We start from the raw sequence: 17,526 nt of genomic DNA, 5'->3' as shown, positions 1-17,526 counted from the left end.
CGCGGTGGCTCCAGCGTTGTACACTATAATTTCCCCAATCTTTCTAATTTCTGTTTAAATAAATAAAAGTTTTGCGTTGGAGAAACAAAAGTGCATTTTGTCCAAGAGATTTTCTCTTTCTTCTTAAAACAACTATTTACAGGTTATGCTGAAGACAGACAAACAAGGCTTAGATTTTTAATTCATGTCACTGCCTACTTGCGATGGAAAACCCCCGTGTTTCAAAGCAATGGACACAAATTAGTTACACAAAGGCTAACACTTTTTAAAACTGCACTTACATCCACCTTTCATGTTAGTCATGAAAGGACCCAAAATCCGAAATGGAAGAGCCAGCAGCTAATGGCCTCCAAGTCGGATGCGTTATTCAGAGGTCGATAAACATCAAACCTGCACAAAAGCGCTGATGAAGACTAAACATAGCGGCTCCGACTGAAGCAACAGTGTCAAAGGAAAGAGACCGACTGGGCCGCCTCATAAATGCCGGTTCAAACACTGGACTGTGTCTGAAATGCTGTAGAATTCAAATGAACAAAAGAGCATACAAAATATCTGCCGCTGACTGATGTGATGGAAATCAGCGCTGATTTGGCACACGATTCTAGAAACAGATGTGTTACCGTAGCGACAGCATTTTTACAAAGGAGCGGTTTTGACGAACACAAACTTTTCAGCCTGATTCCACCATGTTTGCTGTACCATCCAACATTCGTTATCTGCCATGTCCTGCGGGGGATTCTATCATCTTTTTGTGAATAATAAGTCACTTACAAGTCAAGGCTGTCCAGCATCTCAAACACAAACACAGGTAGCCCACAGCACAGCTTACACTGACTCACAAACACGGGCCAACCACACAAAGACGTGCTTCTTAACATTCCTGTCGTCTCTCTGCTCTCACCTAAACACTGTTACAAGGACATTTATTCCACCGGTGACGGAAACGGACGACGGCAGTACACACACCTGTCTGTGACTGAGCGGAAGATGGCACCTGGCGCAGACAAGACAAACCGAAACACAGAAAAAAGAACAGCAGCTTTCTAAAAGCATATTCACAGCAGCATGAGCCACAGGGACAGAGAACAAACATCAAACACTGCTTTAATACATTATTGGAAGGAGTGATTGAGTTGGCTGAGAGGAATAAAAGGAACAAAGGCTGCACTGTGTTGAGCCAACGTGGTGCTGCCACGGCAACCACATCCTCCTGTGATGACGGGAGACCAACCTGGACACACGAACGAGCCGAAGGACAGAAAAGCCAACACACACGGTCACACCAGCTCGATCTGCCGCTCCCTCTCCGTCCCTCAAAAGGGAAACATAATCACCCTCATGGTTGAATAACTCCAATTCTTATGTCATCCATCTCTAAATTGGCTATTACTCTGGCTGTCAGAATGACCATCCATTGCAATTTATTTTACAATTCAGCTATCTGTGCTGTGCTTGTAAAACATACACATACATATATTGCCTTAAGCTGTGTATAACTGAGGCCTGTCCTCAGAGGCAACAACTAGATGATGAATAACAAACTATATCTTTCCTTGTTACAAAGTGTTGTCAAAACATAAACGCAGAGTAGCAGGTTGTGTGTGTGTGTGTGTGTGTGTGTGTGTGTGTGTGTGTGTGTGTGTGTGTGTGTGTGTGTGCGTGTGTAAATGTTAGTTAAACAATAGGAGACGCCTCCTATTTGTCTCCATCTGTCTGGCGTCTCTGCTGTCATACGGATACAAAACACCATCTTTATTTTCTGGCTCTTTCACCGACAGCTTGTCAGACACGTCCAATCAGAGCCTAAAAGCTTATCAGCAATGTCAATGATAAACATAGAGGACATACGCATACACACACTCACACAGCATGCTCCAAGGTAGCTGACTAAAATGATGATGTAACCTCTGCGTGAATTAACACGTTTATTGAACGGAAAGCTAAGCTAAACCTGACAACAAAATATAAATATTTTTAATCCCAGTGAAACTTGAACTTATGCTCTAAATGTCAGTGTGAATAAAAAATAAACATCAGTCTCCACTTCAGGTTTGTGGTTGTTGCCAGACAGCGAGTGAATGTTAAGAATGAGTCGGTATTGAACGAGCCAAGAAAAACTACTAAGCATTAAGCGGATAAACCAACTCTATTGCTTTCAGGTCAAATCAATACATTTTCAGCACACAGTTTCCATTCAGATTTGTTTTTCAGCGTGTAAACCTTCTTTATACACATTTAAAGTGAGACATGTTTTTTTTGTTAAACTGAACATCTGCGATAATAAAAAAAAAAGGTTATATTTTTTGTGAAATACTGCTCTGAAACGCAAAACAATCCGTGTTGTGTGTCATATAATCATATGTCATGTGCATTTACACACAACTAATACTGTACCAATGCAGGTGCAGTAGGAGGCAGACAGCTGCTTGCATTGCTATGTCTTCTAATGGTTGTGGTTGCAGTCGCACAACTTTATGCACCATCTACTCTCTGTACAACACACACACACACACACACACACACACACACACACACACACACACACACACACACACACACACACACACACACACACACACACACACACACACACACACACACACACACACACACACACACACACACACACACACACACACACACACACACACACACACACACACACACACACACACACACACACACACACCATCTGTCCTCCTGACGTGGTTAATGGACGAGCTGCAGAGGAGAGATACTTCTGGGTGAGTTACAGTGCCCGAGGGATCACTCTTTAAGAAGATTTCTATATCTGCTCAAAGCTTAGAACTAAATCTGTCTTACACTGCTGCTCTCTGCTGCCTGTTCACAAAACTGCAGCTCGAGAGATGAGCCTCTCCGCGCCTGTTTTCATTTTCACAATCTGTGGGTCAGAACCTGTGCCATTTCAAAAACATTTTGGCCCGCCAACCTTGTTTTCCAAGAGATCATCTCTGCACAGAGAAGGACTCTTCCTCAACTTACAAGCTCTGCAAAATCACCACAATAAAAAAACACTTGCGAGGGTGATACATACACATACTGACAATGGCAGACTGCCAACAGACGTATTTCTCTGGGTAGGGTACGTTAGGTCAGAACAACATGTGAAAAAGAGATTTGTTAGAGCAGTATGCTGTTTAGTTAGTGTTTCCTCATGTTAGATCAAGAAACCAATTATTAGAGCTTTTATATTAATCTATATTTTGTCAAAACTAAGATTGTTAAACATATACATAACTATGAACCCCCCCAACATACTATTTCAGTTAGTCGACAACGTTTTCTGACAAAGAATATTCTGACCTTAGAGAGAAAACATTATTTTTGTGTTAATGTCCATCATCGGTGAAAAGCATTAATTTGCTTTATTTATTTATCGCTACCTGCTAAAGAAGTGAAACCCCCCTTTTTCTGCATCTCGTCATTCATATATTCAGCTTGGTTCAGAAGCCGAGGGTCTCGGTGGATCGGTCCGAGCCGATCGATTTGGACAATCATATCACACGTCAGCTCCTTTGTGAAATGGCGATTCATTGAGGGGCTGCCTCTGCGTGAGTGGTGCCGCAGCGCTGTGCGGACCCTGCCCAGTCCCAAGCCGTTTGCATGTGTTACAGCTCAACCAGGTGGCGAGCATTTGCTTGAGTCCTCAAACATCACAGGGCAGAAGCATGGAGGAAATCAACAGACACGCTACGTAGATCAAGTAAATGACATGGAAGTTGGCTTTTGTTTATTTTCCTTCATTGCTCTTCTTGCCGTGTGTATCCCTGGGGTCGGTTAAGTGTGGCTATTCCAATTTTCCCAAAGTCGGTCACTTCCCGTTTGTTTTTCGGGGCATGGATCGCCTCCGTCTGTCACTCAGTTCTGTGTTTTTCGATGGGCGCTCTCTGGGGTGGCTGTGAAGATGCAAGTGGACCAGTTCTAGTTCGAGTGATGACAAATGATTTTTTAGGAAGTTGCGATCTCTCCCCCTAGGTGGCGCCATCCCTTCTGCTGCGTCTCCAGAGGAGGCAGATACTCTAGAACAGAGAGACGGTTCAGGGAACAAGGCTGAATGATGGGCGCATGCCATGTGACTTGTGAAAATACATCAGCCAGTGTCTCTGCAACTGTCCCTAAGAACGCTCCCTGAACTTCAACTGTGCTTTAAACAAGTTGTCCTCATCCTTCAAGTTTTCTCAGTCCTCAGCTGATCGTTATCTGTCTCTGTTCCTGTAACTCCAAAGGTTGCTCACTCCTCCTCGTGCCTTGCTTGCTGGTCTTGTGCCATCTGACACGTGACAAATAGTTTCAACTTCCCTCTAATGCTTGGTCTCAAGGAGATGGCCCTGATAGCAGGTCACGTGTATAATGCGTCTGTTCTGAACGCTTGTTTCACTACAGTATGTGCTAGTAATTTACTTGCACTGGAGAAGACTACTCTCTCTTTATTAAGTACATTGTGAAGCTTTGGTGAATAATATAAAAAGCAGCCCTTTGTCCACTTTGTAGTTACCCTTTGTTTAGTTCCTTATACTAAAATAGGAGCAGCACAAGTGTGACACTAAAACCCAAGCGTTTCAGAGGGCAGCTTTTTAGGGCCAGGGGCAATTCAATGTCACTGAACTACAGTATCTTATAAGCTAGCTTAATGTTCACATATTTTAACATATAGAAAAAAGAAGGAAAAATACTTTAAATGCTCTCCCTGTCCTTGCTCTTTGAAATGTTTGTCAGGATTTGTTGCATATTTCATGGTGCTTGGTGTGTGCCGTCATTCACAGCACGACTCAGCAGCACATCGGAATACATATTTCTTTATAACTTGCCCTCGACAACATCTAACCTTTTACCCTTCAGTTGGTGCAGTACAAAGGTATTCACTTTTCTATTGAGGAAAAATAATACTACTCACCATTGTTGCTGCAGTTTTTGTTGTCTTTGTCGGATGCCTCTTCCTCAACCTGAAGGCAAAGAAATCATACACAATTAATTAATAATTTTGAACAGAAGCCTGAGGAAAACATCTATTGTATCTGTGAAGAAAAAAAAAGGTACAAATAAGCTAAGTTTAGAACTTCAAACTTGGCATGGAGTCCTGTACTTCCCACAATGAAAGAGGAAAGGAGTGGTCCTTACCTGTTTCCTCCACTTCAGCTCACAAAAGACTCGCTCAAAGCATTCGTGCATGTAGTTAAACTAGGAGAAAGAAGCAAGCTTTAAAGACAACACAATCAGCCTGTAAAGTAACAGAGACAAGTGTTTGCTTTGTACCGCTGCAGTTATTACATGGAGTTTGACTCTTTTAGGAATAACAACATGTTACTTTCACAAAATGAATAAACAAACAATAAAAAAAACAACCTTCAAAGCGTGTTTAATAGCAGTGACGATGTGTGCACACTCACGTATGGAGTGAAGATCTTGACCCAGCGAGGTTTCTTCTCTCCTCTGGCGTATTCAAAGCAGAAAGCCATCCCCTCCTCATCAGTATCCCAGCGCTGCATCTCGGCCCATTCAAAAGCTATCACCTGGTTCTGAGGGAGAGTTCACAGCAGGTAAGATCAGAGCATCGACAGGCATACAGATGTTCGGCTTCAATTGCTTTCATTCACAATTCAATATCTAGGATTTTTTTAATTAACACTTGACCTTTTAAATATTTCTATTTGTACATCAATTACTTCCAGCATGTAACATTAAACTGGTTTATTTATTTATTGCATGCCTTGCATTGAACAAAGCATCAAAACGTCTTTATGAAATGTACTAAATGGTTTGTAAAAGGTTGTTTGAAAAAGTGATGCTTTTATTAAACGTGGCCCCCATCATCAAGATGTGTCTCCATTGTTTGTTTCGCTAAAAATGCCAGTGGCATGTTACAAATACATTTTTTTCAATAAGGTACTGTAACAGGGAGACAGTAATTGATATACACATGATATTTGTACGGGTAAAGAGGGCACATCAGAATTCTTTTCAGGTTCTCAAGTCCTTAAGACGAACACTCACCTCCAGCGTGCCGTCCTCGGTGCAGGCGTGCAGCTTGAAGTGATGGATGCTGATGGCTGTGATGACATGTCCCTTCCTCCTGGAGTCACAGGAGCAGTGAGGGAACGCCACCTCGTTATAGCCCTCACAGGTCCGCAACAGACTCAGGTACTATCAGAGAATTAAAGAGCAAACACATCCATCACTAATACTGTATCTAAATAAGGTTAGATGTACATCTTCTTCTGTCAAACCCCAGTTAAAAAGCAGGGATGTGAACAGAGTTAGTAGCAGTTTTTAGATGAGCATACCAAAGAGGTATTTCAGTCAATGGGAAATGAGTCACATGATGCACTACTGGAACAGTGAGTGGACAGATTCTATGGTCGGATGCAAAAAGGCAAACGGTTCAGCTTTTAAAACTGACTTTACCTGTAACTATGAATTTTCTATTTGTAAACAGACAAATATTATATGTCAGATACGGCTAGGTGACAATTAAAGCCCCCCTTACAGTGTTTCCCACATAACTGAAATATACTTGTGGTGGTAGCCGAGAACGGGGGGGGGATGCTAGTGGAGCACGCTCATGAACTGTTCGCCGGAGCCTCGCGGCGGGGTTCCTGCGGAGCGCATAAAGCCGACCCTTCTCGCGATAGCAGAGCGAACAGGTACAGGAGAGGTAGGGCGAGGGATCATTGTCCACTAGTTCATCGATCGCAGATGGCGTCGTGCTCGCGGACGGATAATAACTAAATGAAACCTAAATGGGTCGCGTAATATCCTTTGGCGGACGGTAATAAGGTCTATGTGTGGGAAACCCTGCCTGAGTTCATATTCACCAAATGTCAGTATTAACTCAATGGCTTTATCTCTTTGTACACCACATAGAGCCGAGTCCTGAAGTGTGAAAGCGATCTAATTTCCAGTCCATTTCTATGTGGTAACGTTATGGTGGTGGCTCTGGTCAGCAGGCAACAAGTGTAGTCATCCCAATCCCCCCCCTCCGAACAAAGAGTGGTCTGTGGGACTGACCGTGGCCATCTTGCGCTGCTCGGCCAGTTTCTGCAGCTGGTAGGACTTGTCCTCTGTTTTTATGAATCCCTTCTTCACATCTTCCAATGCCTAGACAGACACAGGGTGGGGTGAAGGGAAGAGATACAACAACGTATATTATTCAAGGTCACTGCATGACAATTATTATCTATCAAATATAAGGCTGCCTAAAGAGAAATAAAATGGGGCTTTTAAGAGCTCATTTTGAGGCTCAAATCAATGTTTTGCTGACTTGTTGCTCTACTAGTAGAAATCGCTGTAATGGGCAGCTGCTACACCTCACATGCTTTAAATGCTTCAGGAAGTGACCTGTAATGGTTAGCAGACAGCCTGCAAACTGCTGCGGTTATTTTTTGACAATTTGCATTAGAAGATTATCATTTTTTTTGTCCAAATTTCAAAATGTCACACATTTTTGAAAAGTTGTGCCCCAATGTAAAGTATCATTGTATCTGGTTTCTTGAAATTCAACAGTAGGATTAATTCACTGGACAGATAACCGACGTAGTACACTACACTGTAGTCTAGTAGTTAAAAACAAAGGGTGAAATAACACAGTAACGTTCCATGACCCAAAAACTGCTGAAACCGCCAACAAGTTGTAACCGTTTCAACTCGTATATAAGCGAAGGAAATAAAGAACGGGGACGGAATATTGTGCTGAGTTCATGGCATTTGGGATTGGGTTATTGTTATTACCTGGTGAAAGCAGTAGTGCAGTGCCAGCGGGTTGTCTCTTAGCAACTCCTCCTCCTGGAAGCTGAACAACCATTTTCGGAGCGCCAGGCAAGTCCCCGGCACTGCCGACGTGTAATTCTGCACATAAAGCTTGTGGGGAAACTCATTTGGTGCCAGCTTCCGCACTGCAACAAATAACATAAAGAAGGGGACGAAAGAGGAGGAGATGAGAACAAAGGAAAAGGGTCTGATTAGTCATTAGTTAAAATGTCATTTTATCCTTCACAAAATGTCTTGCCTAAACGTACAGTCTTAAACTCTACACAACACTAGGCCCATTTAGCTAAACTCACCATTGTGATGATACAGGTCTTTATCTAGAAAACAATTAATATCTCTGGGAAAACACTCATAAACATCAAATACACATCAGTTCTTACCAAAGGAGTGGTTGATGACTTCAAAAAGGGCAAAGTAGCTTGCCATAATGCTGTCCATTCCAACCTTCATCACTAACGCCTACAGGAAGAGCAGAGTCAGTTAAGTTAGAAAAACATTGTTTGAGAAATACTATTGCACTATGAAAGCTCAATTCTTAGTGTCTACGTTTTTTTTTTTTTTTTAAATTGTATTATGAAAATGTACATTCTACACCTAGGGATTATCTTCAATACAAGTAGACATTATTTGACTTTGGATCACTTCTAGCTAAGAACTGAGAGCAAAGCCCAGTTCAGATGAAGGGTAATTGTGTGAGAGCATCATGGCAGCAGACGTGTATTTCTCACCTGGTACACCTGGTCTGTGGTGCTGTTCTTGCGGACTCTGACAGAGATGGTGGTGTTGTCTGGCAGAGCTATCCGCAGCTCCACATCCGTCACTCCATTGTAGTTCTGCAAGGCAAATCAACACATAATAAGAACAGCTGAAGAGTTGCCTTAACTCATGTGTGGAACCACAAGTATGTGCCCCTGCATGTGTGCCGTGAATTCCACCAATGATGTTGTGTTTACAGCTCGGATTGTCTGTTATGATTACAGAAGAACCACGAGCTTGATACTCATGAGGTTTGGTGCAAGGGTGTTGCATGGGCTAACATTAAGAGATAGGACATTTGTGCTGCATTCATGCAACCCTGGAATAATGGCAAACAAAGTTCCTTCATTGGAACAATTCCTGTGAACAACTCAAAAACAGATATCAACGTGTTGTTTAAAATGCTTTGAGCAATAATATACAAAACATTTGACTTTGTAGTTCCCATGGTTTATCCCATTTTTTGGAACATGACCAAGGAGCATGTGAATGCACCATTGGCGTTGGCGGAGCGCTCCGCTCTCCGAGGGCCATATCTGGTCATTCCTTAAAACGCCAGAAAGGCAATGCCATTAACCGTGTAATTATGTTGGCTCTACGGTTTAAACTTTGAACTTCTGGTAGAGATGATGGCAAGATAGCTACTTTTAAGCAATTAAACTTAATCGCCATAACGGCTGATGCTCATTTTTGGCAAAATGCCACATTTTTTCATTAAAAGAAGAAGAGCTTAGTTTCAATTGCGCAAAGAAATTCCACTGAGTGGGCTCAAAAACAGACTTGGCCAATCAGATTGAACACCCTTAACCAAACAATCTGATAGATAGCCTAAACTAAGACTCCTCTTTGAAAAGCACAGTGTACTAATCAAGCTAATGTAGTGCTATGCATATGAACTGGCTTACAAAACAAAAGATAAACATCCAGGAAAGTTTTAAAAGAGAACTCAAAGTTCAATAGAACAACTTAAACTATTACATTCATATCAAATGAATAAATGAGACGCATACCTCATCTGATTCAGAGAGAAACTCCTGCATGATGTCACTCTCCCCGATCACCCGCACAGAGCAAACTAGAGTCAAATACAGATTCAGAGGGAGAGAACAAGGCTAAGTTAAGTCAATTACATAAACAAAGGAAGCTAAATGTCACTTAGTCTATATCCTGTGTTCAGCTGTACAGTATTTTCTGTGTCGGCGGAAAACTGATCGCAGCTTGTGCTTGGCCTATTTTCTTCGCCTACATGATTTCCACAGGTTATATTAAATTATGTATTCATTATCTTTGTATGCAAATTATGGATTTTGCCTGTTCTTGAAAGAACGGAGGGATAATGAATTATTATTGAAAAACAAATGGATTGGTAAATGAAAGGTTTTGTTAATGCCCATGTTGTAAACATCAGCACAAAAACAGGTTAATACAATAGTTGTTTTTTTTGTATTTGAACTGTATTGTCATACTATATCTTAGATATTTTATTTAAGTGTATTTGAAGTGTACTAAGTGTTATGTTCGTAACCTGAATTTAAATCAGGCTTTGTAATTATTTGAGTGACCGAGATCATGTAAGTGTATTTCAAGTGTACTATGTATTAATGTATTGAGCTGTACTTAAATCAGGTTTTAAAATTGTTTGACTGATAGAGATCATGCAATGTTATTGTTTGTTTATTGATTGTTATGAGCCTGTCTGAGGACCACAGATGGAAATTAGCTATAATCTGGCATATTGCATCTCTTCTCTTTGCTGAGATTAATGTTTTTGTATGCATGGTCCTTCTATAAATAAATAAATAAAATAAATATCAGCCTACCTCGCTCGAGATATTCCTCCAGGCCTCTACGGCGTGCATCCAGCTGCTGTTCAGACAGGGAGAAGGGCCATTTACCAGGAATCTTTGGGAAGTTGTAGTTGGAAAACTCCCTCTTTAGGTTCTGATGCAGGATGGCAAACTCCCGGTAGCGCTTTGAACACAGCTGTCTACCTGACATGTACACGTTGTACACCTATAAAAGACAGAACAGACAGATGTTTACAATCACTAACATCAAGTGTTTTCTATAGCACCATAGGAAAAAACCTGTTTTTTAGGGTAGAATAAAAGGGTAAGGTAATTTGTCGATGAGAACTCACCACAAATCTCTCCGAGTGCTGCTCTACATGTTTGTATGTGGGAACAGATATAGGCACTGCCTGCTTGTCACTGTAGTCGTAGTTGATTTGGACCTCCTCTCCTCCTTCCAGTCCATCAGCCTCCTGAGCTGGGACAGACAGAACGGCCAGGACCAGCTCCTTCTCCCCCGCACGGATCAGATCCACCACCTGCTTATGGGTGGCACCTTCCACGCTCACCCCATTACTGGAGGTGAAGTGAGAGCAAGAGAAGGAAGACAGAGAGGAAGTTAGAAAAGTTAGCAAACCATCTTTCCCCATCGTTTCACATGATCAATGTATGTAACATGGCAGGTGACAGCACAACCGATCAATAATTCAGTACTAACCAGCATGAGGATTGACTGGATCTTTACCATCGTGCTATGGTGCGAAATGTGTGTAGGGTAGAAACTTTTTAATATTTATAATGAATCTTTTGTCGAAATCATAATGTAATGTTGTAAAGATTGAACTTTTTCCCTCCCGATTCAAATTCCAATACTTTAAATTAGGGCTAGTGTTTTCACGATAATGGAATCTCTAAATGTGATACCTTACCTTGAAAAGTATTGATATACAAGACCATTTTCTATACCACACATAACATTTGGGACATAACGTTTCATATTTGAATATAAGATAAATATAACAAGGCTAAAGTCGTCTGCTCAAGTCATTGTGTGAACACTGAGTTGTGAGTCGTTATTTTGGTTTTGTCATGTTGCAGCAAATAACTAATCCACTTAATAAGCTCAGTGCCTCAATATAATATCTGACCAATGCTGCAACTATCCATCCTGTTCTTTTTCCTATTTTGGTGTGTAGTAATGTCAGTGAAAGGGCATTTTGACTCCATTGATAAACACAATGTTGGGAGTGCTGGGTAACAGGGTCAGCTCCACTGTCTCCTTCTCCTGTGGTGCTGTGAGACACCTGTGCCGTTGGCTTTACAGAGGCCAGATGGCACCAGCATCAGGTGTCTCTACTAATCTTCCTATGAGGAACAGCGGGCAAACACAGGAGAGGAGGGTGCAAACGAGAGTGCGAGCATAGGTCGTTTCACTATATATTCCATGTCTCCAGAGATAGAGACATAGCAGCATTCCTCTTGAGTTGTTCAACTGGACAGCAACATCAGTGGTAGGAGGGGACACAAAGGTGAAGACAGGGGAGATGTTTTGTTTTCAACATCACTCAGATCCCAGCATCCTCTTGTGAGATGAAACAGAAGGCTTCGTGAAAGTACAGTGAATATGATTTGACTGAATATTTAGTCCATTTTGAAATAATTTAAATGTATATTTTATATAGTAAAGTATAAAGTCATTAGGTTCCAAAAAACTACCACTTCCCTGATGGTCAACTGTATAAAGTAAAATGCTGACATATGATTCTTCTGAGTTTATGAAAAATAGTCACGCTGGTTAATAAGTCACATGATAAGTGCAGGTCCTGTCATGTGACCAAAGAGAGATTTCACAGTTAAATGGAGTAAAAACAGCTTGAGTGAAACATTTGTGATGCCTCAGCAAGTAGAAGCAGACTTCTATGAAACATATAAAAGTACTAATGTAATTGTTTAAGACAAACATTAAGTTCCTTTGAAGCTCTCGCATAGAAGGATTCAAAGAAAATTGATATGACTAATGATTGGTGACATTACCATGTTTGCACTGTTCGAATCTTTAAGTTATGCTCGGTCACCCATAAACAAGGACTCCTACGAAACATATAAAAGTACTAATGTAATTGTTTAAGACAAACATTAAGTTCCTTTGAAGCTCTTTTTTTAAATCAACCCTTTTTAGGACCAATGTTTTTACAACCATGGTGGGACAATTTTGATAGTTTGGTTAACTCATCATGGAGACATTCTTAATATTAAATTAAGATATCTACCTGCTTGCAAAATTGAAAATATAGGAGGCTCTGGGGGGACATCCTTTATCTTAACTTGTATTGTAAATAACTTTAAGTATCGGTAGTCTGACAGAAAGTGTCAGACAAAACAAGTGACACTCAAGTACACCGATATAGATAAGGGGCAAACACAGGAAGCCCCTTAAACTGTGCCATATAAACAACATAGGGATAGTATCGCACACACAGTATGATGTTACATTTGATGGAAAACACTGCCATCCACTGTCTTGCAACCGGGTCAACATCATACACATCTCTACTATTATGCATATGACATTATATGACATATGACATGTCAACAAAACTCATTTAATTTCCGTCCATAACAACGCTTAAGCAGTCACTGCGCAAAGGGCAAGCTAAACAAGACGTTAGCTACCTGGCTCTCCAGCTAGCTAAAGCTAATCAACATGCACAGCCTGTAGTCCAACTTATGTAAGCTGGTTCGCTGTTTAACTCACTAGCGTTAGCTTGGTGTAGCTACATCACCAAACGTTATGTGCGTACACTCTTAAAGTGGACAAATAACTAGTTAGCTAGGTAAACAGTTACTTTTGTTGTCATTACAGATGGGTGTTCTTTAACCAGAAGACAGCTAATGTTAACTGTTTGAAACTGGACCATCACGGGCTAAACTGGGTAGCTAGCTTTACATGCTAACTACCTGGATACATTGAACAGGAGAGGCTGACTTACACCTCCAGGATCCTGTCACCCTTCGCTATCCCGGCTCGGTCTGCCGCACCTCCGGGCAGGACGGCGCTGACATGCTGCAGAGGAGCGTACAGTTCCCCGTTGATGCTACGGAGCTGTCCTCCTTCGCTGACTTGACCGCGGACGTTGAAGCCGTAGCCGGACTCGGACTTAACGATCCTCACGGTCCGCGGACCGGACGTTACCGTGATGGTAGCTGCGCTCTGGCCCGCGGTGCCCGCAGACGAAACGACGGCCGGACCGTTACGTGATGCCGCAGGGAGAACCGACTGAGTTTCATCGTCTCCTACATCCGCCATCTTATCCACAGGCCCTAGCCCCCCTTTCCAGTCGGTGTCTTATCGTAAATTCAAAACAACACTCGAGCCCTCTCCCTCAGTTAGCTTCACAGACCGACTCTGTTGTTGATAACCCGCCCCTCGGTGGCGTCACGAGACACGGCCTCACAACGTGACCTGCTGCCAGCGTCACTGGAAGTCTGGACCGTCTCATCTTTCAAATACTTAGTTACTCATCACTTCACTATTACATTCAGTATTTGTTAAGTGATAATATGAGAAATGTATTTACAGATATTATTAAACTGTAAACAATTCTATCCAGAAGAATTTTTTATTTATTTTTAAAAAAAAATCGACTGAACTCTCTCAGTGAATTAACAAGAAAAAGCCAAAGTAAGCAACTAAAAAAACAACATAACTACATTTTAACAAGATATGTATCAAAATAGTTTAAATATTTGAACAATAATTTACTTGAAAATCCATTTCGCTATGCTCTTACTATTCAATGTGTTTCTTTAACTGCTATTATAAAGCAGCTATTTATAATTGTATCTTATCTCACACACACACACACACACACACACACACACACACACACACACACACACACACACACACACACACACACACACACACACACACACACACACACACACACACACACACACACACACACACACACACACACACACACACACACACACACACACACACACACACACACACACACAAACAAACAAACTGAGTTGCTGTCTTGTGACACAGTTTAAAAAAGAAAGAAAACAGAGAGGGAGAAGTAATCTGTGAAGTCACCTGCTGCAGTATTGTTTGGAATTAAAACTTCAGGTTATAAACCCTTAAGGCACACGAGTGACTACTCATTATGGCCAGAATGCATGTCGTTAAAAGAATATTAGTGTTAAATATACTGAGTCACATGTAACCTAATTAATGGACTGGAGCAAACTAAATGTAAGTTGATTGAAGAAGCTGAAAGAACAAACATGTACACTAAAATAACATATTTTAAATCAATGCTGGAATATCGTTTTGAAGAGTACCAATGCCACCAGGGATGAATGTTATTTGTATACTTGTACTTGAAAAATACTAACCAAAACATGTACTGATGTAGTCAGATAAGATAAGATGCAGATAAGTATTTAATGTTCACAATATAAGAATTCCATATTTAGCTGGATGCTTTCATCCACTCAACTTATATTTCTACAGTATATCCTTGCATCAAGGTGGCCTATTCTGACATGCCCAGGGTGAGAGGGAGGGTAACCAGGTCAGGTCTGAAACCTGTCACAGAGCTAACACATTCAGACAACTGCATTCATAATCACACCTAAAGGCAATTTTGAACTCCCAGTCCATCAAATGTGCACATCTATAGACGAGGGAACTGGGGACATCACAGGAAGACATGCAGACCTGCGAGGTGCGAGTGCCTACCATTGAGCCACTGTGCACTGCTGGCCTTACATACACATATTTGATTTACATGTATAATACTGATTGTCTGTTTTGTATGGATAACCTCAATTAGCAAAAATAATAAAAATCATTATATAAATATATTGGAGTGTTTGACAAAACAAATGTAATAATGTACATATAAAGCTTTTAATTAAACCTAACCAATGTTTTAGGCAAGTACCACCAGTATCATAAGCGGACTAAGCTCACATTATCCAAGAAAAAAAACAATTTTTGTTACTTGATGGCATTTTAGCATACATAACTAATATATTATTCCTTCTTAGAACAATGGTCTCTTTAACAGGAAGGCAGCTCTTTATGCTGGTTCCGAAGTGGTGCTTGGATCCCTAATCTTGTGGCACATCACAATGAGGCAGCTGAGCATGTTGGTAAACTCGCTGAAGTCCACACTGTTATCCTGGTTTGTGTCCAGTTCCAGCTCCTTGGAAATGCTGTCCAAAGCTGCCTTGTCATTGGCTTTCTGCAGGTGTGAAACGTGTTGTCACTGGGCATGTGCACAACTTAAAAGCATTCATCATCCTCTCCAAATGCACCACAGAGCATACATGTAAAAGAAGGCCATGCATCCTGTTGGTTGTGCAGAACGGAGATACAGAGAGGTCAGAGGCCACTTACCCCCAGCAGATCTCCAAGTTCATTCTGAAGTAGCTCCTTCAGCACAGCCTTACTCAGGGTGTGATTGTCCCTCTTCTTGCAAGCGTACTTCCGACATGCTAGCTGGTTTATAAGGACATAAAGAATAAGGGGTTAAAAAGCAGCAAATATAATTTCCCCTCATTACTCAGTGTTGGTTGCATGGTATAATAATGGCATGGGTTCAGGTCAGGATGGACTAATATTTTTCCTATATGTCTTCTGATGACTCACTGAAGTTTCTTAACTGCTGCTATGACTCCATCTAGAGGCAAATGATGGGTCTTTTCACTTTCTGTGATGCACACTATAACATAGAGTGTGGCATTGGTCGTATATTGGGATGTCGGCTAAGACCACACTTCTGAACAATAGGGGTGATGGTTGCAGAGGTTCAAGTGTAAATTGATTTCTGAGAATTAACTGGAAAAAACAAGGATGCAGAGACTTGAGTGATGTCAGACACTGAAGGCTTATTGACTGTTTTGGCCGGAGAATTGACAAATGACAATAGCATGGACACAGAGATGTGCCCTACTGTCATCACCAAATCTGAAGTTTCTCGATCCAAACATACTACCGAACACACCCAGAGAGGGCAACCAACATTGTTCATTAAGTCATAACAAGTTGTTTCCTTTACAAGGGTGGCTGGCTGCAGGAAGTACAGTAGGAACTCTGGAAGAAAGGTTTTTTTATGACTTAGCTTTGGACACACGGCATACAGAATTTGGAGCTATCTTAACACAGCTGTCGTTACGGCAAAAAAATAAAAAAGCATGGATCACCTAGTAATTTTGAAGCTGTATTTCATACAAATAAAAACACAAACATTCCATTTAAGTTGTTGCATTCAAAATTACTTACTATTAGAAAACCTCTGACCAGACCAGTTCATCAAAAACAATCAAAACAACATTGTTTGGATGTTTTCTCACCAAAGTGGTTTTGCATCAATTCAAGAAGATTGGAGAGTGAGACTTAGTCATGCAGGTGCTGTCATGATACATAAATCATATCTCCAACCACTCCTTGTCCCCTTGTGGTGGCTTGTTGGGGTTCTGGGTTACTTTATTTATAAAATAATACATTCAGGACAAAAACACAGGTACGCCCCCCATTCACAAATGCAGTCTTACAAAGCGAAGATCTATCTATCGAAGTATTTAAGCCCTTTTATCTAAAGGATTTTGAAACAATAATAAAAAAAAAAAATTTACTTATCAATGGTTACTTGGGTTTTCTACTCCCCTCCCTCTTATTTTCATCACACTGATTTGTTGTCCTGTGACACGGTTTTAAAACTGACTTTATTTCAAATGATCTTAGTTGATCTAAACTGGGACAGGTGCTAAACCGAGGTGCTGATTTCTAATTGAAAACAACTTGTGGCAACTCACTGTGTTACATTATCAACACTTCATCAGTCATGAAGACTGTTATGGATTCCTCGAAAAGGAAGTCTTGCTTTAAATAGAGTGCTTTGGTAAATGCGCTCTACCTCTATGATAACAGCAACATCAGTGACATCCTTCCTGTCATAACCTGCCATTATTTCGTTCCTTTTCTGAAGTTAATCCAGCGCTAAGATTTTAAGGCAGAAAAGATTAGTGTCAACAAAACCTAACTACTTCAAGTGTTTGCGCAAGTATCACTAGTACCATGAGCTTACTCAGTCTCACTGACTTGTCTCTGCAACAATACAATATAGTACCTATTATAATTCCCCCCCACACATGCAGTAAAACACAAAGAGCACGA

At 41.1% G+C, this 17,526-nt stretch overlaps 1 protein-coding gene across 1 annotated transcript; it reads right to left on the bottom strand.

Moving 5' to 3' along the window:
- Nucleotides 1–3,362: 3,362 nt before the first annotated feature.
- snx27a (sorting nexin 27a) lies at nt 3,363–13,772 on the bottom strand. Its single transcript, XM_034094489.1, has 13 exons — nt 13,322–13,772; nt 10,682–10,907; nt 10,362–10,554; nt 9,552–9,616; nt 8,514–8,618; nt 8,166–8,244; nt 7,747–7,910; nt 7,027–7,116; nt 6,013–6,162; nt 5,409–5,537; nt 5,140–5,199; nt 4,916–4,964; nt 3,363–4,040 (listed from the first exon to the last, which is right to left on the bottom strand). Exons 1-13 carry the CDS (start codon nt 13,636–13,638, stop codon nt 3,970–3,972), a joined length of 1,698 nt encoding a protein of 565 aa, XP_033950380.1. The 5' UTR covers nt 13,639–13,772; the 3' UTR covers nt 3,363–3,969.
- Nucleotides 13,773–17,526: the final 3,754 nt, after the last annotated feature.

This window comes from Pseudochaenichthys georgianus, chromosome 11 (genome assembly GCF_902827115.2).
Source record: "Pseudochaenichthys georgianus chromosome 11, fPseGeo1.2, whole genome shotgun sequence".
NCBI classification, from domain to species: domain Eukaryota; kingdom Metazoa; phylum Chordata; class Actinopteri; order Perciformes; family Channichthyidae; genus Pseudochaenichthys; species Pseudochaenichthys georgianus.
The sequence above is the reverse complement of the archived record's forward strand: the minus strand, read 5'-3'. Positions and strand labels throughout refer to the sequence as shown.